The sequence below is a fragment of the Acanthaster planci genome, linkage group LG20 (assembly GCF_054643075.1).
Source record: "Acanthaster planci isolate LZ-2023a linkage group LG20, COTS_SCS, whole genome shotgun sequence".
In the NCBI taxonomy this organism is placed as follows: domain Eukaryota; kingdom Metazoa; phylum Echinodermata; class Asteroidea; order Valvatida; family Acanthasteridae; genus Acanthaster; species Acanthaster planci.
This window is the reverse complement of record NC_141796.1, coordinates 4159884-4187758: the sequence shown is the minus strand read 5'-3', so window position 1 is coordinate 4187758 and position 27875 is coordinate 4159884. Positions and strand designations below refer to the sequence as shown.

General features: G+C 37.9%; 1 protein-coding gene across 6 annotated transcripts in view; it reads right to left on the bottom strand.

Moving 5' to 3' along the window:
* The window catches only part of LOC110988947 (uncharacterized), a 37082-nt gene extending 10011 nt beyond the window's left edge, over positions 1 to 27071 (bottom strand). For 4 of the 6 annotated variants that reach the window (XR_002599529.2, XR_002599530.2, XM_022252952.2 and 1 more), the window contains exons 1-11: positions 26655 to 27071; positions 21237 to 21343; positions 19865 to 20051; positions 16108 to 16250; positions 15146 to 15298; positions 11015 to 12023; positions 8190 to 8279; positions 6923 to 7037; positions 4704 to 4826; positions 3651 to 3808; positions 854 to 914 (exon numbers count right to left, since the gene is read on the bottom strand). Coding sequence is in view for 3 of the 6 variants with exons in the window: in XM_022252952.2 (XP_022108644.2) it covers positions 854 to 914; positions 3651 to 3808; positions 4704 to 4826; positions 6923 to 7037; positions 8190 to 8279; positions 11015 to 12023; positions 15146 to 15298; positions 16108 to 16250; positions 19865 to 20051; positions 21237 to 21343; positions 26655 to 26810 (2302 nt within the window). In the remaining 3 variants the exon portion in view is untranslated. Of the gene's footprint in view, positions 1 to 853; positions 915 to 3650; positions 3809 to 4703; positions 4827 to 6922; positions 7038 to 8189; positions 8280 to 11014; positions 12024 to 15145; positions 15299 to 16107; positions 16251 to 19864; positions 20052 to 21236; positions 21344 to 26015; positions 26613 to 26654 lie in introns of those variants that run through there. The other 2 variants (XR_015423452.1, XM_022252954.2) reach the window with 2 other exon arrangements.
* Between the last annotated feature and the right edge of the window lie 804 nt (positions 27072 to 27875).

Below are 27875 nucleotides of genomic sequence, written 5' to 3'. Positions count from 1 at the left end.
TCAGCAGAATTTAGGAAGTGCATCACGTATTGCCAGCACAAATCTGGTAGACTGGCTGGGATAGTTTTGTTTCCATACAATAAACATCATCTCCATGATAACTGTGAACTCACCGATTATATTACTTCATAAATCTCAGGGTTTATGATAAAATTTGAGGTTTCTGTGGTAATTTGGGTGTTTCCATATGATTCTAAGAATTTGAGAAACAAGCTAGAATATTTGATCATTTTCTTTCATGTTAAGGATTCTCACAACTGTACTGCCAGTTTGAAACTTAAAGATGTGGGCATTGTGCTTGATACTAGTTATTACACACCGATTTAGGAATGTTTATAATCCCTTTGATAATATGGGTTTGATACCGAACAAGTTGTAAAACTTGAATTCACAATGAACATTTTGATATTGATCAGTAATTTTGTTCAGAATACTTAGGACTTGACATTCTTTCCAATTGACTGCAATTGATTATTGATAAATTCAAAATGACACCCTGATTTCAAGGGCATTAAAACTCAAAGGCATCCATAATCTTGATTAGCAATGGATATTCATATAAAAGCCTTTTTTATGAAAATTCAGTCAATTATGTGGGCACTGGAAAACATTGGCTTCTTTGCAATTATAACCTCATCAGTAAGATCAACATCATGGATCAAAATTTCTGGTGAAGAGATTCCTGACGTGGGTTTGCATGATTACTACAAAGTCTGGCATGGTCTATCTGAAGTCTTTAAGTTAATAACATCTTGACGTTCCATCACAATAGTCTAGAGGTAGTAAATTACATGTATGAAGCTGGAGGTGGTTTCCAGCGATATCTTTTCCGATGTTTTTAATTAGCACTTACCATTACCAGGGCCATTGTACTCCAGGCAATTGGTGAACAGTTGGTTCATGTCTTGTTCAAACTATTGAAAGGGAAATGTGAACATAAATAAGCATAAAACACACACATACTTGTAACTGGCCAACAGGAATGTTTTCTAGAACCACGAACCCTTCATTTCACTGACATGTTTTTTTACTGAACTTCACTGCTTTTAGTCTACAAAAAAATGAAACCCCCATTGCTATAAAAAAGCAATCATCTAATTAAAACCTTCAGTCAAACACAATTAACATGGGCATACTTCAGATGGTATCATGCTTACAATCAATATATTTCTTACATGCATCTTTGATCCTGTTCTAAATTTATACATTCTTATGTGAGAAAACTTAACACAAGCTGTGTTTAAGATGACAACACAGATAAGAAAAGCATTTCCATCAATGCAGCAGCATCAAAAAGCACTGTTTAAAGCATCTTTACTCCGAGTACAATTTAAAAGCACTTGTTTATTCCATTCACCACACAAGGAACATTTCAGTAAATCATCAAGTACATGTACATGTAACACCAATTCACTTGTTGATCGGTAAGTACATGTACAATGTGTATCAAACATGTCGGGTGGCTGGTTTTACAAGACAGACAATGGGTGTCCTGCCCGTAAAGGGTGTTTAAATTACGGGGAATCTGACCTGACAAAGGGGTATTTACATGTACATGTATTTTGAACCAAACAATGAGTAAATGTGGTTTTGAAGACCAAATATTGTATCCAAGGTTGGATGCAAGATAACCGTTGCATAAAGGATCCCATCAGCCACACATGATGACATCTTCAGTCCTGCAACTGACTTGGGAGTTTTGGTACAATGGCAGCACGAGTGACTTTCACAGAAGATCACTGATTTCTTCCAGATACCAGACATCCACATTAAAGCAAACGGCTCTTTTCAGAGCTACCACATAAAAAAAAACCAGCTGTACTGTAAGTACCACAGAAAATAAACTGCATCTCCTGAAAATGTCGGTCATAGAAATAAAGGTTCCTTTCTTCCGTTACGGAATTCCTCAGTCCCTCAGTAACAGTAAAATGAAACAAAAAGCATGTCCCTTTGAGAATGTAATAACTATAATTATCATCCTGGTCCCATCATTTAAAAAAAATTCAGAAAGAACTTTTGGAAATACCCTCTCCCGTTCTTACAGGTATGAACTGGTTCCCAAGTAAAATGGACAACATACGTAGAGGGGCTTACATGTATGTGCAAAGTGGGTACCAGCACAGTAAACATTCCAGTCTCCATGCATGCTTGTACCAGGCTAACCACCCCACACTATGGACCTACATGTACATGTACTGCAGTCAAGTGCAGTCAGGGGGGTTTACTTTGTTTCTGTGCTATATGGTTTTTATCTATTCTATCAACATCTTCATTTTATTTATTTGAAATTATGACTGATCAGCACAATTATCAAATTAGAAAATGAAGGTGAAGTCTAATACTAATACATATAAAATATATAAATATTTCTTCCTTTTACATACACTCTACATGTACAACAATGCACACTTGTGTATGACACAGAGTGCTCTGTAAACAAACGTCAACTTGTGTAATATGCGAAGCTGATAATATGAGGTTTTGATAGTCCCATTGAGTTTGTATCAACCGACTGTATATCTAGCACTGTAGACGGGAGAGACTAAGTTTAAAGTAAGACAGGTGTGCATGTCCATGTACACACGATAACTCTACATCTAACAAAAATCAAATGGCAAGATTGAAGTTGAAGCAGAAATGAAAACACATACCCTGTAGAACAGATCCCAACGGATTACTTATCCTAACCAGCTTCATTCCTTAAAAATCCTCTGGTCGGTTTTGGAGGATTAAGGCTGCATGGCAAAATTGCGTAGCTGATTGCGAAGGATGCACTGTCTTATGGGTTTGACCTTGTGTTGTTCATGTTCAGCCATGCATAAATTCTCGCCAACATTATATGTGAAATCTTCCATACTGCTCCAGGATGCCATTAATACTGCCTCAACATAATGAGGAATTGCTGGAGAATTCAGAAGGGTTGAGGCAGTGGGCACCCTTCAAAGAACACACATGTATTCAAGAAATATCGGAGGAGTTTGGGGAATTGAGGCTGTATCTGATTTTTTCATGGGGCAGTTGGAGGATTTTGAAGGTTGAAGGACACACCCTAGCCAAAAGTGCCTAGGCGGTTATGGTTAATGAAACAAACTGTGAGATAAAGCTACATGTATGAGTTACACAGTCAGGTTACAATATAGCACAGATCTTCTACATATCTTGAAATCAAACTTTAGGGCAATTTCTAAAGTTGGTGTCTTACCTTTACGGTATTATACACACTTTTCATCAAATGTTGTATAAGGCTTGAGGAAGAAAATCCACACACACACCCATGAGTGTGTGTTTGCCTGCAATTGGAGATCCCCTATTGTTCCTGTTTTGTTCATACTTTTTTAGAAGACCTCCTGTATGTTTTGTACACAATTGTCAATCAGGGACCCTCGGTGAATCTGGGACCTTATTGTACTCTTTGTTCAGGGTCCCCAATGGAATGCAAAAACAAACCCACACAAACCCACACATACCCAATGCCATCGCACCCTACATTATGTGGACTTCTTTTGTGCAGAGGCCACACCATGTATGCAACGCCTGCACACCATGCACACCCACACAAAACAATGAAAAAACAAACTAACTTTGAGGCATAAATGGGTGGTATCATTTACTTCAAGTTCAACAATCGAAACTACAGAGAGGGCACTTACTTCCTCTTTTGTCTTATAGTCCTTTTTCTTGATCTTCTTCTCTATGATGTTGAGACACATTGGTTTGATGATAATTTGGTAATATGCAGGTGCATATGCTTCATCTACAGGGTCCATGAAAGGCCAGGAATCTTCATGTTTGCTGACTGCGTCATACACTGCCAGAGTTAAACGAGGCATCCATGTTAAATAGTTTCAGACTACATGTGCATGTATAATAGGTAATATAGGTTAGGCGCAAAACATGTGCCTACAGTTAACCATAGGAGGCACTTGTGAGAACCAAAGTATAGAATTTATGTATAAAGTTGTTGAAGGACATGATTTATTTCAATGATAAATCAATTTGTCTTCAGGCAAACTTGAATTCTCAGTTCTGATTGGTCAATCCATAGCAACAATGTGATATATACCCATGTTAAAGGTAAAGCGCATATTATAGGCCCTTTACTTTCTTTACAGCGCATCAAGTTTGCTCGAAGATAAATTCGTTATCACACTAGCACTTGTGGATCAAGGAATAATGTAGTGGGTCTGTGTCCTGTACACCACTTGGCCTTCGGCCTCATGGCATACGGGACACAGATGCACTACATTATTCCGTGTTCCACTTGTGCTTGTGTGATAATGAAATCAATATCACATAGTTAAAACCTTAAAAAACCTTATCTTTCTTGACAGCTGTGAAAAATGAATGTATATTTCCACCTAACAGAATGGATTCAGACATTGAATTTGTCAGGCACAGTTTAACGCCGAACTATTAATATGTACATTTAAAAATACCCTGCCATTGTGTTGCAACATTATCTGAAATGATAGACTAGCATCTAATTTCATAACTAAGCATTATAATAATTATGGACTTGCAGCTCATGCACAGAACATGGGCAAAGAACTCCAGATTTTAAAATAACAGATCACTGTCCAGGCAACGTGCTGGCCATTAATTTAAAAAAGAAATGATTTTACCACAAAGCAAAATTTTTGTTGTTTACTGTGAACAGAGTTCATTTAACAAGGTTGGCTCCAATTTTTTTGCAATACACTTACCTTGCTGCAATCTTGCATAGATATTACCATTGAAGCTTTTGGTTTTCTTTGCTTGCTTAGAGCTGGTTCGTTTTTGGTGGCTGGTGATTTGTGATGTTCTCAATGATTTATCACCAGAATGCTCTAAAGGAATCAAAAGTAATTAAAAATTAAATAAAAAATCATTTCAGATTTATAACTACTATATAATCTACATGCATTCTAGCTATGCTTGTTGGTATCATTTTCTCCAAACAGATATATAATTAAATATTTGCAGTTTTTTATATCACCGTGATTTCATTTGTTTCATGTCTGCCACTTTCACGTTCATCACAAGGTGTGTGCTGATCCCCAGAGTACTGCACTAACCTAAATTTTACTTTTCTCATCAGGTGAACCCAACTTGAATTCTATTACCAGTCTCTTTCCTTACTCATTGACTCAGTAGGAAACTAAACTGAACATTCTTAATGAGTAGAAACTGTACCTCATAACGGTAAATCATTTTGAACTTTGAAGATGAACATCTATCTCAGCCCCCCCCAAAAGAAAAATAAAACACAACAAAATAAAAAACTAACAAACAGCATCCATTTTCCATTGCTGATTGCTGAAAAAAGCACAGCCACAATTTAGGTCCTTATGGAATGGACCCAACCGAGTCTAGTTCAGCTGCCACGTGTTCTCCTGCATGGACGCTTCACACGTGCTCCAAAAAAATTGATGCAATTGGATGTGTGAGATGAATGGGTGGTAGAAATAAGGGGTGGTGAGAGACAACAAGTAAAGGAATGTTGAGCAGCACACTGAACACAGCTGTCTATTGGACAATGCAAGAGATGTGAAAATGAACCCAAAGTCCCTTGTTTGTCTGTTCGTGGGTATCAACAACAGCATTCTTGACATATATGTAGGCTGGGCTCGCTTGTATATGTACTGAAATTTGTGACTTAACACAAGGTTGGGACTCGGGAGGCAATGTGACTTCCAGTTTGCAGTAAAGGAGGACAAAGATACATGTGGCATCATTTTGTGGAATGTGCTGCTTGTCCTTTCAAACTGACATTGAAATAATAAGGAATCAGTCACTAATTTTGTGCCTTCAGTCTTTTTTCTCTATTCATTATTTGCTTGGGAAAAATACATGAATAGACCTCTTGCAACTAGTACTCAGATTTTATGGTTCCATTAACATGGTAGGAAACCAATGAAAAGACATTAAGTGTGATCCCTCAGTAAAGTTGAATTCGACTATCGATGTACATGTACATAATAAATTAAATGTTGGAGACACAAAATATTGCTGTGAAAACAGATTGTTGTGGTGAGGGGGGATAAGTAGAGCACCAATACAAGTGTGATGTGGTAAGTGCAATAAAACATCAGTATCACTGGAATTAATGGAATGAAGTTATTCTGTTATATCCTTTGGAATTCATATCATCACTAATAGAAACCATGGGCAATGGATTGACTTGCATTGGTCGATCAGCCTTCCAATTCCACGTGGTGCGACGCTGTACCGAAGAAACAATTATCTTACCACATGCACTTGGCTACACCAAATTTTTAAAACAAATTTGATTATGACTGTGCCAAATGTAACTTTTTCTCCAAATTCCATGTTCAGTAGTGTCACTTTGAGTAGAGTTTTTTTTCTTTGTATTTTTGAAACTAATGTTCGGCAAACTGCCATCAGAGTTTTTGACTTTGATGAAAGCATTAGCTTTGTGACAAATATAACAATTCTGAACATTTAAACCTAAAAGAACACCATAATTAAGCTTTCATCAAGTGCGAAAAAGTTTGTCTTGTGCATAAAAACAGCATGTGTAAATGAGTAAACCAAATCCATCTGAGCAAAAAATGCATTTCAGCTATGTACAAACAATAAATAAATGACCTTTTCAGCGTACTATCTTTATCATCTCTTTAGATACCTTTATTCATGTTAATGTTTTAGCAAAGATTATGTGTACAGGAAAGTGTTTCACTCTTGGTGTCTTTTCCTCATGTGTGAAGCTAAAACAGTCTTAAGATTGTCACGGGAATTACTTTTGTAGAGGTATTATGGAAATTGTAATGGCCGTTTGGTTTTTGCCGAGAAAACTGATTGGTTTACTTAATTTAAATTTATGCAAGTATTTATCAATGTATGGACTGCACACATGAACTTTCAACAAGTACTGAAACTCAATTGAACTGAATTTGTTTAAACAGACAGGATAACGAACTACCATCTTGATTTCGATGTTGTAGTTTGTTACGTAGTTTCATCTTCTCTCTCTTCTCCTCTTCAATCTGCTGTCTTCTACTAGACAGCTCTGCCTCTTCAATGGCTTTCAACCGTTCCTGTCAGAATTGTTGAAAAGTAAGCAGGCTGTTACAGAACAAAGGGTCAAATAGAATAAGACAGGCAAAAATAAAAATTGAAATTACCCTCCAAATGATGCACAAAATTGAAAAAAAAAACACACACATCTAATTAGTCTACAAAAGGTTTTGCCAGAAAAAGTGTTTCGTTCAGAAATGTTAAAATAAAAAGTACACACTTTTGCAAAAAAATCATGTGACCACATCAGAATGGCATCACAACTTTTTTTTTTACATATAACACATCTCAGATTGTGTTTGTTCCAAGTTTCAGTCCAGTGGGGCATACTTGTATGGTTATGGAGATGTGTAGGACTTTTGAAGGCATGTCATGTAACAAATGATGACATCAGTGATGATGTCATTGTTGACCCATCTATGTCTTAACTTTGTTCTAAAGAAGAAGGTGATGAGTTGAATATTGTATTCGTCATAAGAAAAACAATGAGCTATTTCTACAATTTTTTATTTTGCAATGTTCAAAGGTACGGAGGTTTTAGCAACGATATCTTTGTGTCTTGTAAACTGAATACCCATATGAGGTGATATCCGTACCTCTAAATTCAGTGTGGGGACATTTATATCACACTGGAGTGTCGCTTTAACAAACACAGGGGTCCTCACAAAATATTCGTTATAGTGGTTGTTCCGTATAGTTTAATGAATGAAAAAACTAAACAATATCTTCATTATAGCATCACTTCATATTTGTCATGAGGAAGAAATATTTCATCATCCCACTTAGTTCCAAGTAATCAGATGGAGCCTTTGTATATTTGTAAGTAAGAACATTTTGATGTCATCATGAAGTCACAAAATTTTCAAAAGAGCTCACACATCTACCTTGGCAACCAAAGGTGTTTCAAAGAGAAGTACATGAATTTAAAAAAAAATTCTGATACACCATTATGAAGTCATGTCCCTTTTTATGTAAAAAGCCTAAATGGTTTGGAGTCAGGATATCAGGGTTGAAAAAACGCCCAAGGTGGTGTGGAGACAGAACATGTTATACTGCAAATTAACAAAACAATGGCTGTTTTGGCTGAAACAGAACAAAAACAATGCCTTTTCTGTACTCTGAAGAAAAGTCAAGCTAGTCTAGGCCAGAATACTGAAAATGGCAGACATTACCTCCTCTTCCCGTTTTAGCTGCATGATAACAACGCGTGATGATGCTCTTCTCGGAGCTAATTCTTGAAGTTTCTTACGTAGTGCCTTTTCCTAAGTATAGAAAAACAAATCTTACAAGTGAGAAAATAATCCCTACTGCCATAATAAACCAAGTGAATGACAACGCTATCAAAACTTATGGTAGAATCTGATGAAATAACAGATCCAGAACTCAAACACAGTATAATAGTAAAACTTTAAAAAAGGCTATGTTTGTCAGAGCTAAAGGTGGGAAGGATGAGAGGGAGCCGACTGTTTGGGATGGATATTCAATGGCAGACCCCACCCAATTAATATTTTGAATGTTTTAAACTATTGTTTAATATACATTACAGTTGACCAAAGTACATGTCCCACAGGAACGTGGAGCAAAAACAGAAAACTCGAAACTTGAAGTTGTCTAAAAAATATGTCCGCTAGTGATGGCGCTAAGAAAAAGACGGACAAACATGGCGGCCTCTCCGTTACGCATTATGGGTCTAGATGGCTCACTACAGTTGATTAAGTTTTTGGCGAATAGAATCAGGCACGAAGGAAATTTGCATATTTAGCAACTGTTTGGGGTAGGATAAAAGCAGAAGACTTTGGAATTTTTTCTCTCTCGCTCTTTCCACGTCACTGTGATAAGTTGTTATTAATTGCAAGCAACGCACCATAAGTATCGCTAGGATACTACTGGCCCAACGTGTCTGGCTAAGCTGCAAGCAGTAATCGGGCATTTTTGGAATGTTTTCTATTATTCGTCTGACTAGGCAGCGATGATTATCAAGTACTTTGAAATGCCAGATTTATAACTCCTTGTGTGTCCTTCCTCCACTACAGCACAACACTGAACACGAATGCTCCAAATTTTTGCATTTTTTTTATACAAAACATTTATATTTTCCAACACATGTATAACATGGTATCTGATGGTAATGTAATTATTTCAGAATACGACACGTAATTCAAAATGAACATGTATGTCAAAACTTTTGTTTCTTTGCAGACATGAGTCTTTGTTTTATGATATATAAATAAGAAGGAAACTAAGCTATGTAAAAAGGACATTGTTAACAACTTCAAAGTTAGATGGTTAAAAAAAAGATGAAACCTAAGATGGAGACTAAGTCAAGTATTGGAAAATGGCCAAGACCTTGGCTCTAATCACGTAACCCTGATCACCTTGTCCTTTAAAAAACAGTTATGGAATGTGCAAGTACTTTTGTTGGGAAATCGAAGAATTACCATCGACTACGAAATGCCAATGGAAGTTTTATGTGTTTGCATGTAAAAAGGTCCTGTATTTCTCCTTTGTGGAGTGACAAAAGCAAAAATATATGTTATGAAGCACTCAGAATCAAACTCAAGAAGTCATTTTGAACAAACTTTTTAACATTACTTAAGTACAAAAAATGTTTTATCTCGATGTACAATGTATTAGTACACCTTTAGGCTGAAAATCTATGATTTTTTTATTGGTGCAAACAAATGTACTGAAATTCAGACTGGTGATAACACCTTATTACCTCAGTGGATTGGTTGCAACTGCCACTGCAATTTCTTTTTGTGTTTACCCAATTTGCCATTTATGAATTTCATATGAATGGTTTTCCAATTGCACTTCATACCACGTTGGAATTGCCCAGACTAATCCACTAAAACTAACTCTGAAAATTGAAGCAAGCATTACACTAGCAACCTGCTGCTCAGGAGATAAATGGTCCGGTGTCTTTGTGCCCATTAGGAAGATCTCGCAAGCAATTATGAAAGAGCTTTCTCTGATTATGTGATTACACAAATATACATGTAACTCGAAATCCAAGGTTGCAGATGCCCCTCTCATTTTTAAATGCTTCAGAACAGGTTGATGGCAATTGGGAAAACTTGCTATGCTAATGGAAAAGAGTTTGGTTTCTTAAAAGGATACATTTTGATGGAATCACTATGCTTAAATATTCTGGGTCCATGTCCTATTATTTGTTGCAGTCCCATTCCTCTGGAACAACATTTTTCTTTGATTTAGTAGGCTGCCACAGAGCAGAGTCTATTTAAAGTTCATCACTTAAAATGTGAAAGAAAAAACTGATTTTACACACAACCCTACTTAATAAAAGTAATTCACAGTGTAGCTAAAAACCCCTACTTCAAATATTTTACATGCATATACATGTACATGCACATACACGTTTCAGCATGTTCTTTTTTGTATGGGTTTAGTGTAACTTTGTTTTAACCACTTGCTGCTGGGTGGTTTGATCTTTTTCAAGATTTTAAGTTTTCAAAATTCTTCAAAAATTCATCATTTCAAATAATGGATGTTTACACCCACACGAATTACTGTCGGTCTCACAGTCTCACAGACAAAATCTATTGACGCCCAAGTATTTCAGCGCAGATAGTGCGGTGTTATGTAACTTTCTTTCATTCACGAACCTGGCACAGTGCACTGTTCACCTCTTTTCAATAGGGGCCAGATTAGCATGCAGCGGTGCTGTGTGGCTCATCGCTGTGGTGGTGGAGTGCTTTTGTCCCCAGTGGTAATCCGCTCGCACTAAATGCCCCAAACCGTACTATACTGTTTCAAAACAAGGCTGGATTATCCAATATTGAGAGTGAAAAAATGTTGGTAATGCCCAGTAGCCTGGTCTTGTGTTCCGAGTACGGTCTTTTGTTACAAGGCCCAGTTCCAGACCACGCATATAAAGCATACATGTCCGATACCGGAAACCCTGGCGGCAAGTGGTTAATAGAGAGAAATGGAACATACTTTGGGGAATAAATAAATGTTATTGAAATTTCTTTACCTTAGCTGCAAACAGACTGTGTATTTCTGGCAGAAAGTCATTGGCAAGAGTCTTGTACAATTCCTTCTCACATTTCACTTTGCTTTTCTTGAAGAAATCTGTCAGCCTTTGCCAGTCCTCTTGTGAATGACACACTAAATGCCAGCGTGGTGGTTCCAAATCATCTTCACTATCAGTTTCTGTGTCACTTGACTGTGGAATACTCATACAAGATGACAAATCCTCCTCACTGCTCCCACTAGGAATGTCAGATACTTTCTTGGTAGCTTTGGAAAGCTTCTTTGGTTTTTTGTCAGCTTCTTCCTGAGTATTATCTCCTTTGCTTTTGACTCTTGATCTAGAGTTAGTTGCTTTTCTCTCTTTTGTTTTGGGTATTGCCTGGTATTTACATGCTGTGTGACTTTTGTTCAACTTCTTTTGTTTTACTTTTGAGGTTACATCCATGTGAGACACTTGATTCTTGGCCAATTTTTGTAATGGCTGATCATCATCACTGTCATCATCGCTTTCACTGATTATTGCTTTTGACTTGATCACTTTACGCTTCCTTGACTTACAGGGACTGACTTGTAATGAGCTTCCTTCATTGGTTTTCTTCCCTCCTTTTGTGGAGGTGGGTGCTTTTTTAAGGTAGGGTTGACTGTTGCTTGCATTCTTGGCATTTTGCTGAGTCTCTGCTTTGGATGCTTTCTGTTTCTTCAGCCCTGATCTCTCACGCTTTAATTTACCTCTTTCATTTTCTTTGTACATTATTTCTTGCTTCCTTTCATGTGTTTCTTTTTTTAGGTTTTGTTTTCTTCCACTTGTTTTCTTGGGTTTGTCTCCAGATTTCATCCTACTCTGATTAGTGTCCAATTGTTTTTTGCTCTTCGTATCCTTCTGCAGTTTACTCGAGGTTACTGGTTCCATCTGACCCTTTGTGTTTGTCCTTTTTCGTCCTTTAGGAATATATTTGTTGCTGTTTGATGGCTTTGGAACAGTGAGCTGTTCATTGTTGCATTCATCATCACTGCAAATAAAAGGCAACAGAAAACCACTGTTGTTAAAGATAGCAATGATTAATTTATGTCATACAAACCAACACTAAACGTCAGAAATCTAAACATCTATATTACAATCCCGTGGCAAAACAAGCAGCTGTACGAGAGATGCTATTTACATGTCCATGTACACACACGGGTCATTCTATAAATTCAGAATCCGAAGTGTTTTTGAGTCCCTGTTACTTCTGACTTATGTAATTTTACATGGAAATATCACTGAAATTGGTTTCAAACTGTTTCTATTTGTTTGGCAGGTAACTGGCATTAATACATCACTCTTGGACATTACAGAATGTGTTCTGAACTTACAAAATCACATGTCTGATGTGACAGAACATGACAAAATTGGACCCCTAATTTATAGAATTATATATCTGTAAAAACTGCTTTTGACATGCAAACAATATGAATGTCTTCCTCTAAAAATTCCTCAACACACCATTTTGCCATGAACGTAATCCCCAAGGATTATTTTTTTCACTGATACTAGGGGATTATAGGACTAATGCTGCCTGGAATTTGTTAGGCCTTGATCCCACCCATGATTACATTGGGTAGACCCCCTACACACCAAACCGGATTAAGCAGTCATCTGTTTTTCACTGATTATTCAACAAAGGAAGTTTATCAAGAGCATTTCACCAATTACTAGTCTAATAGGCTGGAAAATCTGTGGGGGGGGAATCAATCCGGAAAATTCACACCAAAATGATATGCTAAGGGATTTTGAAGGGGAGAAGATGTTGGAGTAGACAAGTGCCTTTTCTTCTGAAACAGCACCCTTTTTTGCTGGGCCTTTTGGATTTTTTATTTTATGGAAGTTGGAACGTTCCGACATTTGTGGTCTAAAAACTTTAAAATGTGGATAGTTCCAATTAAATCAGAATGGTTGGCAGGTACATGTACATGTATGTTACATGTATAGGCAAGACATTGCACTGTTCTTAACGTTTAGATCTCACGACCCAAATTTGATAAATTTAATCAGCACACACGCGCTGAATGAAAAAATTAATTTGAAATTAGAATTCTAAATTTATGCAAAATATACTTGCTATACCCTAGTAATACATGTAGGTTGCAAATTTTATAGACGGAGAATTGATCACATGATATGCCACAGACATGCATGAACTGAAATGTGAAATCATGGCCAATGGTCGCCTTGGCACATGAGTGATGTACCCCATGGAGTACATACATGTACATTATTAACTTGATCATTTCCATGGTTGAAAGTGCTGTTTGCACAATGTTGGATTGGTGTGATAATGGGTATAGACTTCACTCAAGTCAGGATCTCTGTGATGTTTTGGTTTATGCTTTGGATACGTACATGTACAGTACATGTGTCCAGACCGCGCACTATTACTTGCTTCACGCCCTCTTGTTTACTTATTACTATGAGTTCAGTTCAGAAATCTTGACTTGACAAATCTGCCAACTATTTGTGCACAGCGAATGGGCTCATCTACCAAAAGTGGGAACAGCCAAGCACATTGCCAGACTTGTTTTTACGTTGTTCAACCTGCATTATAATGAACGAGTCTACAAGTCTGACTACTTTGAATGGTGGAAATTCTGTATACATCATGTCTTTCATATGCAATTTTGGAATATCTACATATTACCGACGTGGGGTCCAATTGGCTTAAATTCCTTATGTCAGACTTACTGACGTATGACGTGTTGACCCTCAAATGAGGGTACCTTTTAAGGGTTATGTGAGCTGCCAGGCAGAGTACAACAACTGTGTAGTGTGTACAGGCTGAAGGGATGGCCGACTGGGGAAGAGCAACGTAAGTCCGACTTGATTCAGGTCTAAACTGGGTACACTGTACCGGCTGTACAGCTGCACTGGTACTATGTTATTTTTGTATAAGAGGTTGAGCTGTGGGGAACAATGAGGCACAATTTTAGCTATGAATTTTAGCTATATAACATTTGTTCGTGTTGGGCCAACTTCACTGTAATAATGTTGGTGGATGACAGCAGGTAGTTTTTTAAGGAGAAGTTTTCTGTCATTCCAAAAAATGAGATCAGTAATTTGATATTGGGCAGGACAGCATCAGCACAAAGAAAAACTACGGAGAATTCTGTGTGTGTGTGAAGACAATAGGTCCAAATTCTGCACTGCCATAGGCACAGGGATGATGCACTTTTACATATTGCCTATGACAAAATTTGATTCGAAACTTTCTGCAGAAATGTCAAGACAAGAGATGGTACTCCTACTAATTATTCAATTTAGCTGAATTTATTCAGTAGAGACTTTATGGGTGAAGACAATTTCAGCAAAATGAAATGCTTTGTGATGCAGTACAATATACATTGTATTTCCTTTTGTTCCCTTGCATTAGTAAATCTATTACCATGGTATAATAAAACAACAGTTGTTGCCTGTTGTGATGTGGTCCATTTGCCTGACTTGCTTCACCTTGGATGCCATTTGCCCCCTCAGATGCACAAAACACCAAAACCCCTACATACATGTACATGTAGCAGGCAACAATTGTATAATGTACACCCTATCATATAGTTTGTGCATAAACATGCAGTCATGGCTGTACTGTCCTTTACGGCCTTCAGCCTACAATACGTGGTTTATTTCAGCTTCAAAAAAGAGCAAACACAACAATGAAATATACATGTGTGTATCATACTTAATTACTGAAACATGGAGCAGAAACACAGGGACTGCTGTTATCCACATAGACAAGAATGGTTTCCCAAGGAATGGTTTCACACAGGAATGGTTTCCTACAAATATGGTTTCCTACAAATATGATTTCCAAAAGGAATGGTTTCTCCACTGCTTTCTGTGTTCCACATGTCATACAAATTAACTTTTGCTGCTCATACACCAAGAGCATGTTGCTTAGTTTATGGGTCAAAGCACTGTCCCTTCAATGAAGACACAGCGTGTGAACGTCATGCACTCAGTAGCATTCAGTCACAGTCTGCTGCTACTTCATCTATGACTGAGGCTAGTCTGTGCTGTAACTACAGCATACAACATACATGTATGCTGCTATACTCAGCTGTATTAAACCTCTCAAACATGATTTGACCCATTGCTTTTGACTACCTTATTTTAGACGATTTCCTTTTCTTTTTCTTGACTCTTACTCCTTCCTTGCTCTTTCCTTTCTTCACTGTCTGTTTCTGTTTTCTCCTCGCTTCTTTCATATTTTTAATGGCTTTCAAACGGTCCTTTTTTCGCTTGTGCTTTTCTTTTAGCCTGCAAGAAAAAAGTGACATTTGTACCACATATTGTCAAAATTGGTTTGGAATTTAATTCTTATGAGAAAATGCCAACCTCTTACCCACAAAGTATTTTTATTGGGTACACACAAGCAGCCTGGGTGACAGGAACCAAGAATATTTCATCACTTTGTGCACATCCCTTTGACCATACACAAGTATCAGAATCTATGAACTCATAAACAGTTTTCAGATTGGGTGACATCCTGAAGACAGAATGTGAACTTCTAAAATTATTACTCCCAACATGATGTCTGCACAATCTCTGTAAACCCCAAAGCCTCAAACAGCATCCATGATTTAGTCACATTCCAGGTTTGTTGGGTTTGATGTGCTATCTCAGATCATGGAGCTATTATACACATGGAGTAAGCACATACAGAAATCAAAAGGGTCAATGAAAGCCATCGCCAGCACTGCACGTGCTGCACGGACAAAACAAATTACATAATGCTTGCAGGCTATAAGGAATGCTCGGAGTTGCATTTGCAAAGGATTGTGGGTACTGCGCATGCGTGTTCGTAACAAATCCCCAAAACATCTCTTTGAACAATAAACAGAATTACTAACACAAATTCTCCAAAAATATGCGACAAGAAAACTGAAAGAATGTAGCTGGTCCAGAGGAAAATTTAAAAAAATCCACAAAAGATTTGTGATCGTTCCTGTCACTGGCCACAATTGGCAAGGTACATGTTGTCATGTCTTGCCATGTTGTCAAATGCATTCCTGTGGCATGTTTCTACCTTCTTTTAACTGTAGGAATCAATGAGATGGTACGATTACTTTTGTTTGTGCTTGGCCTTTCTTTCTTCTTCAGTTAGTTGTCTATCCTCTTTGTAAAGACGAGTGCCATAGAAGTACCAATACGTAGCACCTGTACGGTCTGTACCTAGTGGCTCCACACGAAGATTATCTCCATCATAGTCCTGTACACACACAAAATACCACAAGCTGCATGAGACAAAACAAGAAGCAACAATTCTTTTCATGACAATGCATACATGCACCATGAGAACCTTGAATTGCATCTTGACCTGTGAAAGCTCTCTGAAAGAAGAATTGCCATGCAACTAATATTTACATGTGTATCACTGAAGAAAGGACTTGGCCAAGTACGCAAAAGGCAAGGGGACTAATGTGGGATGGGAAGGGATAGATAGGGCAAAAAAAAACAGTAAAAATATGTGGAAAAAAAATTACTTCAAGTACAGTATCTCAATACAAGCAACTCTATTTTGGGGGTGCATGCAGTGAGGTTGGATGGGTTGTTTCAAGGGATAGTACATGGCTAAGGATAAAAGAAGTACATGTAATATTTAACTCTGTAAAAACAAGTCAAGACTGAAAAGAAAACTTGGTACTGATTTACAGAGTCGTGATGATACATGTATGTACCTCTGCAGCTCAAATTGTCTGAGAGTAATGTCCTTTGCTAAATATTTCCAACTTTCAAATATGGATTGCTGTCCTTACTGTCCCTCAAAAAAAACACCTTTCAAATGTGGTACCTTATTAAACACCATCAATATCGTATTTTGGCTGATATTGATATATCAGTTTTTATTATACCAATATTATCGATATTTATTCATTTCATTTTCAAGGCAGTGATGCAAGCAGAAACATGAAAATAAAAGTTTCCGTTTTCGTGGCCAAGAATAGCAGTCAGCAATTTTACCTTTGATATGTTGTTGTCCCGTTCACAAAAGCTTACAAAAAGTGGTAAAAAGTTAACAGCTACATGTACAGTACATGTATGTGGCGTACAATGACTTTTTCCATTGTCACAAACATGTAGAGTACATGTACAGGTACATGTATGTTACAGTTTTTTGTACAAACTTACGTGTATAAAGCCACTGTATATTTAGCAGGGCACCTTTCACACAAGGGAAAATGCGTATACGAACTGTAAAATACCCTTGTGTCTGGGTACCAAGCCCATTGGTTACTGCACATGCGGTGCAGCAGAGCTTTGACAGCCAGAAAGCGCAGCTCAATGACGTTTTTGTAAACTAAATATGAGCGAATTTTACCTGGTACAAGTGTGTGTACTTTTGCATTATATTACACGAGGCAAAATCGTTGAAAGGTTAAGATACTTGTATGAATATGTTGGGGTGAGGTATATTCATATATTGGTTGAAAGAAGTCCTCACGATGTTTATGAGCGAGAGGGTAACACTCCGCTGGGTGCTTACGATTAATTTTGCCATTTTCCAAGAGGTATCAACCCCAAAAAGATGAACGAATAAATTCAAAGGAAAGTCATGTTTCTCCATAGCACAGTTTGTGCAAGGAAAGAATACTTACATGAACGGGCCTTCAGCTGCGAATCAGTGTCGACTTTCACAATAATGACCAATCCGATGTCCCCCCCACAAGTATACGTTTATGCTGTAATTGTGTGCTGTAAATTTGCACTGCGATTACTCGAAAAAATTAGTTTGTATAGCAGATTTGCCACGCAGATTTTTTGCTGAAAATTATTCCTTGCAAGGTATTGTAACAGGCATGAATTGCTATTAAATTGTTCTAAGGGTACAACCCTAGACCAATACAGTAAAATCTCAATACCTTGAATCTCTGGGTAATGGACAGAAAATTTGAGTTATCCGGAATACAAGTTAAAAGAAGGTCCCAATTTCTTTTGAAGTTAAGTCATTATTATGATGTGTATCATAACATGTACCTATACGCTGACGCACAGTTACCGTAAACCTCCCTACGATGACTTTGAAATGACATTGTGGTTATTTTATACTTTGGTGCCACAAGTTTTTGTTCATTTTTTTGTTGAAAGATGTTTCTGCGGAGGAATTTTGTTGTCAATTGGCTGATAAATAACACATTACATGTACTGAATATCATTTAAACTATGTACCTTTGTGGCAAATCTTTCTTTTGCATTGTGCATGTGTGACGCATTGTGGTGGTTCTACTTCTGATACCGCACCGCAATGCAACACCTTGCACATGCGTACTCGGGCAGGGTTCCCTTATGAGTCAGACGCACCTTTTTGCGCTTCAATAAAATTTCGAAAAACAAAATGCCAACGGTAACAATTGGGCCAATTCCTGCAAGTCAGATTTTGCTGTCACAGTGTGGTTTACGTGTCTAGATTGATCATCACTGTAGCGTGCTTGCAAGTATTACGGTGTGAAAAGCTGAAGCGTGCGTGTGAGAAATGATTCACAACTAGACCTGCGTTATGTTTACACTTTCTGGAAGTATTTTGGCGGTGATTTCTTTTGGATCTGCTATTTTCTTTGGATCTAGAGCCCAACTAATTGCCCAACACTGAATTATTCATATTGCTACAAAAAAGATCTAGTGTACCCGCCAATGAGACAGTGTGTTTGCATGACAAACATTTTGCAAGACACAGCTATCCAATTGCAATATTCCTTCATGACAACATGCTTCTTCAGCGACCATCTTGTGCGTGGGCGGCCATGCCACGTAGTGGGCGAGTGAAATTGGACTGTCAACAAATCATGTCATGCAGCTTGTGTCCAAAATCATAACACAGATGGAAAATTAAATAAAAATGTCTCTCCATGATACAATTTGTGTTGGAAAGACTATTTATATAGATGAGGGCTCCAGTTGATGAGTCTCCACATTCTTGCAGGTACACACAGGCCTACATGTGCATGCCGTTAAGCTTCGTCGTCATCCATGCTGATCGGAAGCCTTATAAAAATCCCTTGATCGACGCTTTCACATATACTAGTTTTTTTTAATCTCACATGTACATTAAACATGTTTTCATATGACAGTGAATTTTATTATTCACAACACATCACAATATATTAATTATAACCAAGAGATCTTTTGATATAACAGCAATCACACGTTCATGTGTATGCACATACATGCATACAAGTGCACATGCATGACATAGTACAACAATGCACCGAAGCAATTGCACTGCGTTCCACCTACAAGGAATTTCAGATACAATTAACGTTTCTACGTGGTCCCACGGATTTCCTACTAATGAGAGTCGACTGTACTAGGATTAAGCTTCTGAAGAAGCATTTTCAAATTGTACTCGGAAAAATGCTATGGACAATGGTTTTTGACACTGCAGGTTAGGCAAAAGTGCTTACGTCTTGTCTGCGTTCTCGTCTTAGCACAGCTCATGTTACGTTAGTTTCTTTCTCATAGAAATATGTACATTTTGAACGGGACTGAAGAAATATGCTCATAGTAAGTGCGATCTTGTCTCAAGCATGCTCGTGTTTATCATGTTTGACTACACATGTACATGTTTATTCCCCACAAAAACAGAACTGTATAAATTTTAAAACAAATGTGCATATATTGGCATGTCTGGGTGCATATACATGTACATGTATGCATGGCAATGGAAACCTGTATATTTGTTGGGTGACTGCAGGGTAACAACTAAACATGTACAAAATGCACAAAAGTACAAAATCAAAAAACTTTCCATGATTCTCATTAAGATCAAGGTCCCAATATGACACAATGTACAGGTACAAATCTGTGTGTACATGTAGATTTGTTTACCTTGAGAACAGCAACATCAGCAGCATCAAGTCGATAGTCGCAAAGTGCATGTAGGATTTCTACTTTAGTTAGAGTAGGAAGCATTTTGAACGTGACATCTTGACTGTTCAGTGGGTTGACTCGCTTCTCTCCTAGCTCCCATTTTTCTTTCATGACGGACCTCAGGTATTCCAAGTAATCCTCTGACCTTGAACGAAGAACATGCATATACAAAAGTTACATGTACATGTACCATAAAATGGTAAGAAAATGCACGACAGGCAAAAACCCCAAATAAAAATGAAGGAAAATAAGAAGAAAAACTGAAACTATCTGACTAAAGAAAAAAGGGCCTTTACACAATGAAGCACAAAAAGAATCATCCCACATTCATGCAATGATAAACATACATGTAATAAGTCTATCGTGTACCTGTAGCTTTAAAATAGTGCTTGTTCCCAATCTGACATACATTTCCGTGTATAGAAGATAAGTTTTGTACATGTATGAGGCAAGGTTATAAAAATAATCATAAAAGAAAAATCTTGATGGCAGCTTCAATACACAGTACAGCATACATGTACCTGCATAATTTGTATATGAAGGATTATGGGATATCAGAGCAAAAATGTTTGCATAAAGGCAAATTCATACTTCAGGCAAATGCCAACTGAATACATGTATGATGTCATGAAAAATTTTGCTCAAGTTGAAATATGTTGAAACTATTACAAATTCACAACCAGCCTTAACTTTTATACTGAACTCCTTATACCTATTGAACATACATGTAAATAGTCAAGCCCTAAAATATATGTACTGTATATGTAAGCCACTGCAGAGCAATTAAAAGCCAGGACCCTAACACTATCAAGGACACAGGAATGGACTGCGCATGCATGTACATGTACACCAACATACACTCAGGACAGAAACCATCATTGGAAATGTATGAACAAGTACATATATGTACATGTACCTGGAGACAAGCCCTAACCTGGAATCCTCAAGGGAAAATAAGCAAGGGGGAGACCACAGAATAGTTCACCAAATGAAACCAAGGTTGACCTAAAGAAAATTGTGTACACCACAAGAAAGTGGAGGAACTTGAAAAAAGTTGAGTTTACAGGAGACCAGTTATCAATACATTACATGTAAATACATGTACATATATATACATATTAAAGGAAATCTTTTATTTCAAATCAATAGAGTTTGGATGAAATTTTTACATTATTTCAAAACACAAATTTTCTCTTTTTTCTAAACAATCTGATAAGGTACAGGGGTGTGACTGGAGCATTAAATATACTGGTAGCTGAAATGAAACTGTATGACAAAATCCATGTACAGTGTACCTGAACTGACATTCTTAAGATATATATTCACTCACATTATACTTTTCAGTCCTTGTATGCCACGAAGAAGTTGTACAACCAGATTGGTGATAAAATCACTTTCCTCAACACCAGCATCCAGAAACAGGGCTTCTTCCAATTCCTACATGTAAAGAAACATATAAAAACATCAATATGCATTTTAACATTTAACTTGTTTTGGTAACAGTGCTTCATTTCTTTGTTCTTATTCTTTGCTACCATATTATGTCAGCATGTATGAAATATGCACTGGCACAATATCATAAATTGCGTGAAGTAAAATCAGTGACCAGTTAGGTATCAGTAACATATCAAGCCATACATGTACATACATACAGCTTTACACAAATGCAGGTTTGATCTTCAAAAGATCTCAAGGTACAAGCTGTGGTTATTTTCCGTGCGATAATGCTACACTAAACAAATCTCGTCAGGCATATACATGTACGTGCATGTACGGTACATTTCCGCATTTCTAAATATGTAAAGACAGGTATTGTGGTTTTTCATAGCAATGGGTAACTTCATAACTTGCAATAAAAATGTTTAATTGCAATATAGTTAAATATTGTGGTACATGTATTTTTTACATACATACAGGTACATGTGCATACTGCCCTCTACAGATTGTATGGGCATAACCTGACTTTACTATGCCGTGAGTAATAAACCAACATTGACACAGTGGAGTAGTTACAACAAACTTGTAGGGTCCAACCTAATCACTTAGTCTGTATTTCACAAAAAAAATATTCTTATTAGTTGGATCTAGCCAGAAAAAAAGAGATTAAGTGTTCAACTCTTAAACATTAGAAGAGGTCTATATTGAAAGCAAAAATTACCATCACTGGACAGAATGCCGAATCTCCCCCCTCCCTTTCAATGTTGGGAGAAACTGCACCATGCTGGCTCGTTTCTACCACAACATTGAAACGGGGAGGGGAGGAATTGGGATTTCTAGTCCACTGGAATAAAAACCAACAAAATCTGACACATTCTCATTGACAGATTTACTTAATCTTAGGAGTGAAATTTCTCAAAGCATCCAATGACAAACACTGGCTTATCACCCGTCTTACAAATCATGTGGGTTTGCCTTCTCCGAGCTTTGGTACTGCAAACAATACAGTTGCGCTTTTGCCTAGTTTTGCCCAGTTTTGCCTGGATAATGCTGTACATCTTCTGACATACAAGGGCTGCTCTTGTGCATATGTCCGGCACCTCCACTCTTCCCTGCTGACAGCAGGCCTTGGATCAGATAGAGGCGAAAGTCAAGATTTGACAGTCTACAGTTGGTATTAAGACAATATACATGTACACTAGTCTTGCATTTACATGTAGAATACATATGTATAGAAGAGCAAAAAAATACTTGGTTCCACCACTTCACTGATCTGTGAGCATATGCATAGTACACACACTGTTGTGATACACAATTGGTCCCTCTCATGTACATGTATATGCTCACTGTTGTGTACTCAATGACAGTATTTGGTTTGTTGAGGTCACGATAATCTGTGGGACAGTTTTTACACTCAATCTGTTTATTAGTTACACTACAGTTACCATACTTTGTCAAGAGTGTTACACGCTTTTTATCCTGCCATACAACACACAGTTGTCCTGACTTTTCATAGGAAACATTTGGGGGCTTGCAAATGTGGAATTCCTTCAGTCTTGTATCGCACAGTTCCACAAAAGCCAAAGCCTAACTGGGTTAACCTATAAACAAGAGCAGGGCCGGTGTACCAATTATCAGCTACGATGCAGTGTCCCTGATTTTCAAATCTATCAACAAGTTCCAACACAACTTGACCAGGTCGAGGAACTGCTGTGGGATGATCAGCTACATTGTATGTATACATTGTCTGTCTCTGAGTCGTACCCTGAGTACACTGTCCATGCGCATGTGTACCCTGTTTCAGATTTGTTCACGAAGATACACTTGATGTCCCATTTGGTTGGCTTTCTTGGCTTTGCTGCTGCCGAGAAATCGTCTTCACCATCGTCCATACCGCTGGCATTGCTAGCATATGTCACAGTCGCTATCGGCCAACAATTCTTGCAAAATATCCTCTTCACTTTCCATGTTTTGGCCATGACTGCTCCTTCGCTGTGTACATTACATGTCAGACGCGTGAAAAAAATTGGCAGTGCATGCATCACGTACCCACGCTAAACTTACACGTATACCGCAGCAAAGGATGCCGTCGAGCAACCAATCAGAAGTGGGTGTTCCAGGCCTTGCGCTACCTTTTTTCCTAGATACCCACCAGGCTGGATTATCAATAAGAAAATCACACTTTCTCACAATTTACAATTTGAAATTTCTAAATACATGCATCTATAGGGTCAGTGCAATAAAGAGAGCATTGCCTTTGGGTTTTTTTTGGGGGGGGCTGACCAGTTTTACAAGATTAAAATGACAAAAGAATGGGGGTGTGAAATATACAATCCTTGGCAATAGTTTCCGTTCTGGACAAAATGCTGGACATGATACCGGTAGTTTCACAAACATACGTAGGTGATAGTTTCATGTACATGTATATACATTGCACATACATGTATTACTTTTCACTTACATTGTAGATACGTGTTACAATCATTTATGTACATGAAAATTGTTAGTGTCATGTAGGCCTATGTACATGTACATTGTACATGATAGTTTTTACATACATGTACATGTACAGTATATGTACATTGTACATGATAGTTTTTACATACATGTACATGTACATTGAACATGATAGTTTTTACATACATGTACATTGTACATGATAGTATACAGTAGGGTGGGTTACTCTATTATCGTGCTATATGTAGTTATCACATTTTCTGATTGAAATAAAGATTGCTTGCTCACTTTCCTGAATTATCCTGTCCTTGTTGTTTAACTCTTACTATTTACTGGTAATTTGAATCATAAAAATTTGTGGTTCAATTTATAAATTTTTCTCTACAACAGCTCAGAAGATCGGTGAGTGCACTGTATGGAAGCGGAGGTGGAGTCTCTATCATTGCAGTATCAAGACATGGTTTCTACAATGGCCTTTAAAGCACTTTATTTATGAATAAAGATAAACAGAATGATTTAATTTACAGAGGAAACAAAAACAGTTCATTTTGTGATAATGTCTCATTTTACCTGTGACTGACTCCTTTTTGCCAGTCTCCTGCTTAAAGATGTTCAATGCACTGAGAACGAGATAGGAACGATTGCATTGCGCCACCTTACACTTGCTAATCCCACAAGGAATGACTTCATTTTTTCACTGAAACTTGTTTACCCGAATTTTAAATATAGCAACATCTTTGACATCATCTTATTACTTAAATTGGTGTCTGCGGAAGGAATAACAACATGCGAGTGTCGCAATTTCATTTTCTTTGTGGACTCATTCTTTTTATACAGATGTCTGAAACAATCATTAAAAATGTCTGCTTTCTGAATTCAACATGTAATTCCCCAAAAGTTATAACCATTTCATTAGGCATGAACTATTTCATTCAAAATTAATATTTAGAAATTCTAAATATCTATTGCAAATTCTTCAAATTGTAAAGGAAAAGTAAAAAATAACTGGTTTTAAAGACAAGCTCCATTAGTTTTAAAAATTTTCAAAATAACTATTATTGTGTTTAGTGTAAACAAAATCATATTCATTAAAAAATTATGTCTGTATTGCATCTGCATTTTTTGTAATTTTGCCAAAACTTCTGAACGATGCCTTCGAGTTTTATGAAAAATTTCCACAATCTGACTGCTGGCAGTACTGTTGAGAAACTAAATCTGTGTGATGTACATGTAACACCGGAGAAAACATTGAAACTGGTATCCGAGGCATGACTAGTTCCGCTACAAACGTACATACATACATAAACATGGAGCTACAGGTGCATGAACCTCGTACTGGGGATTGATCTATATGTATATGCCGAATTATCTCTTTTCTGTCGAGAGTTTGTAACCCTTTCTTCATAATTTACAAGAATGCAAAAATCATCTGTCATTGGTGGATGTAATAGAAATTCTGCCAAAGAACCAGGATTGAAATTCTTCGAGTTTATTAAGAATGAAGGCATTCTTCAAGTTGGTCCTGTCTTCGCAGCTATGTGTGCTATACATGCCTAAAGTGCAGGCACTGTGGTATTTCCTTGTCAAGGTATCTATACAATATTCATTAGATGCAATTCCAAAACCCCATTGCATTATGACAATGTGTGCATGTAAACTTTGTAGGCTCACAGTCACACGGCGTATGATAGAGTAGTGACTTGGTGTTCTCAAAGTACTCGACATGTATGCCTATAATCTAGGCCTGTCCAAAGATAGTACAGCACCTTATAGCAGCGCAAGATGGAGAACTCTGCCCAAAAGGTGTTATCGCCGGGACGCCATTCAAGTGTGCACGTTAATGCATAGGCGCTGTCGCGGCGCCTGCACCCATGCATTACATGCACTGCGCAGGCAAAGTCTAACCCAAATGGTGCCAATGCAATCATATTTTAGGCATATTTACAGGAAGTTCTCCATATTGGCGGCGCAGTACTACTTCCTGAACATGAAGGCACTACTCCGTAGGCCTTTCAGGGTCCATCTTGTCCATACACTATGGCTTTTTGACAAATGTCCTGCAATTGTACCACAGAAAACCTCCATTTACACTTTCTCCAACAAATATTCCCCTAACGACCCTATAATAATAGCTAACTTATATGGAACTACCGGGCACAAGTGTACTTTGTAGCATTTAACTATGTACATTACAAAAATGAGTTTTTTTTTCTACCAATGATCCGCACACATCTGCATTCTCTGTGGCCGTACGTCACGTGACAAAAACATGCACAGCACATTAAGGTAGCAAATGTTTTTGTAACTTTGAATTCCGACTACTCTCATTAAGATTATGTACATCAGGGAAAATTGCAGTCAGGAAACCACACTAATATGTGTGCAGATTATCAAGGGATGAGAGGTGAGAATGGTAGAAAAAACACCTCACTTTTTGCCCATAAAAATAGGTTAAACACTACAACATACACTATAGCTATTATTATAGGGTCTTTAGGGAAAGATTTGCTTCTGAAAGTGCAAACGGAGGTTTCTCTGTACGATGGCAGGACATTTTTCAAAATGCAGTCAATCAATCAAGCAACATTTATTTCCATAATGCCAAAAGATTCCAATACAAAACCACAGAATAAATTATACATGTAGTTAATATTATAAACATCAATAGATTGGGGGCAAGAATCAACAAAGTCATCGGCAATTACGGGGGAATATGCAATACTATAGCATATGGAACCATCAAACAGATGGACAAACAAAAGCATGGAGCAGAGCCTTGCTAATCAGGAAGTAGGCCTAACGCCATACGATCTTTGGGCCGCCCTACATGTTTGTATTTCTGTGAGCTACCTACCTCGATCTCAAAATCAGGAAGTGAAAACGTGCTTCGGAACAACGAACAGAAATGTGCAATAGCCGGAACTTTCCAGCTTGATCGAATGTCTTCGATAGAGACATCCGAATGTCCCCCCTTTGCTGTTTCTGTCATGTTTGAAATGACCTGATTCATTCTTCCAGCTGATCATTTGCCGCCACAGCCGTGCTTAAACTCAATTCTTGAAAAGGATGGGCCTACTGCTAGTGTTACCGGAATACTGCAAACATGGCAAAGCGGACACTTTAAGTTGTACTGTAGTTGTACATGTACGCACATCACTACATGTACATTGTGCACTACTTACATGTACATACATGTACATGTACAAACGCTAACATTTAACACGGAGTGCATGCATGATCGTGATCTTGAACAAAGAAACCACAGACAGGTAGACGTAGCGCCCTCGTTTGAGGTCGGCATAGTGTGGGCAGGTCTAACCTCGTTTCCATGGGTACGATCTTGCCGCGCCATGTTGATTCCCACCATGCCTTTGGTAATGTAGTGGAGAACGCTCGCACGCAGCCTGTAGTCGAGGTTGTCACAGCTCGGGGGGGGGAGACTTATTATTGACAAAATATTACGGAAGCGTATTACCGCCAAAATAATAAAAAAAATCTCGCCCCTATCGTGAACTGAAACATGTAATTGCTGAGCATTCGGTAATTGAATACCTTCTTCAGGGCGAGCAGATTCAGTTGTGAATGAACGCGGAAAAATCTACGTTCATTCCCCCTGGATGCAGCGTTCTAAGTTCGAAAATGGCACGCTGCTACAGTTCCTTAGGCCTACGCTGTACATCGGATGACGCTTTCCGCAAGATGCAGACGCTTACGTCACTGAGACTAAGTGGCGGCGCGAAAAAGTGCTGCGCAACAGGGAGACCGAGTGTTTGTTGACGCACACTGCGCAAGTGTGCTGCAAAGTGGTCACCAAGGCGACGCTTGGTCTCTCTGATGTACAGTTTACCACAGCGACATGTAATGCAATAAATTACTTTTTATGCATGTATGATCCCGTGTATTCTGTAGCTACCGCGGGGGCCGACGACCAACGGGCTGTTAACTATGTGGGGGCAGGTGTTATATCTGGGGCGCCGACAAGGGGAATTGCTGCCTGCTTTTGACGGCGAGACAGAATCTAACCGGTAACGCACAACCATGGAGCTACAAACCCATGCCCCTGACAGAACGATCG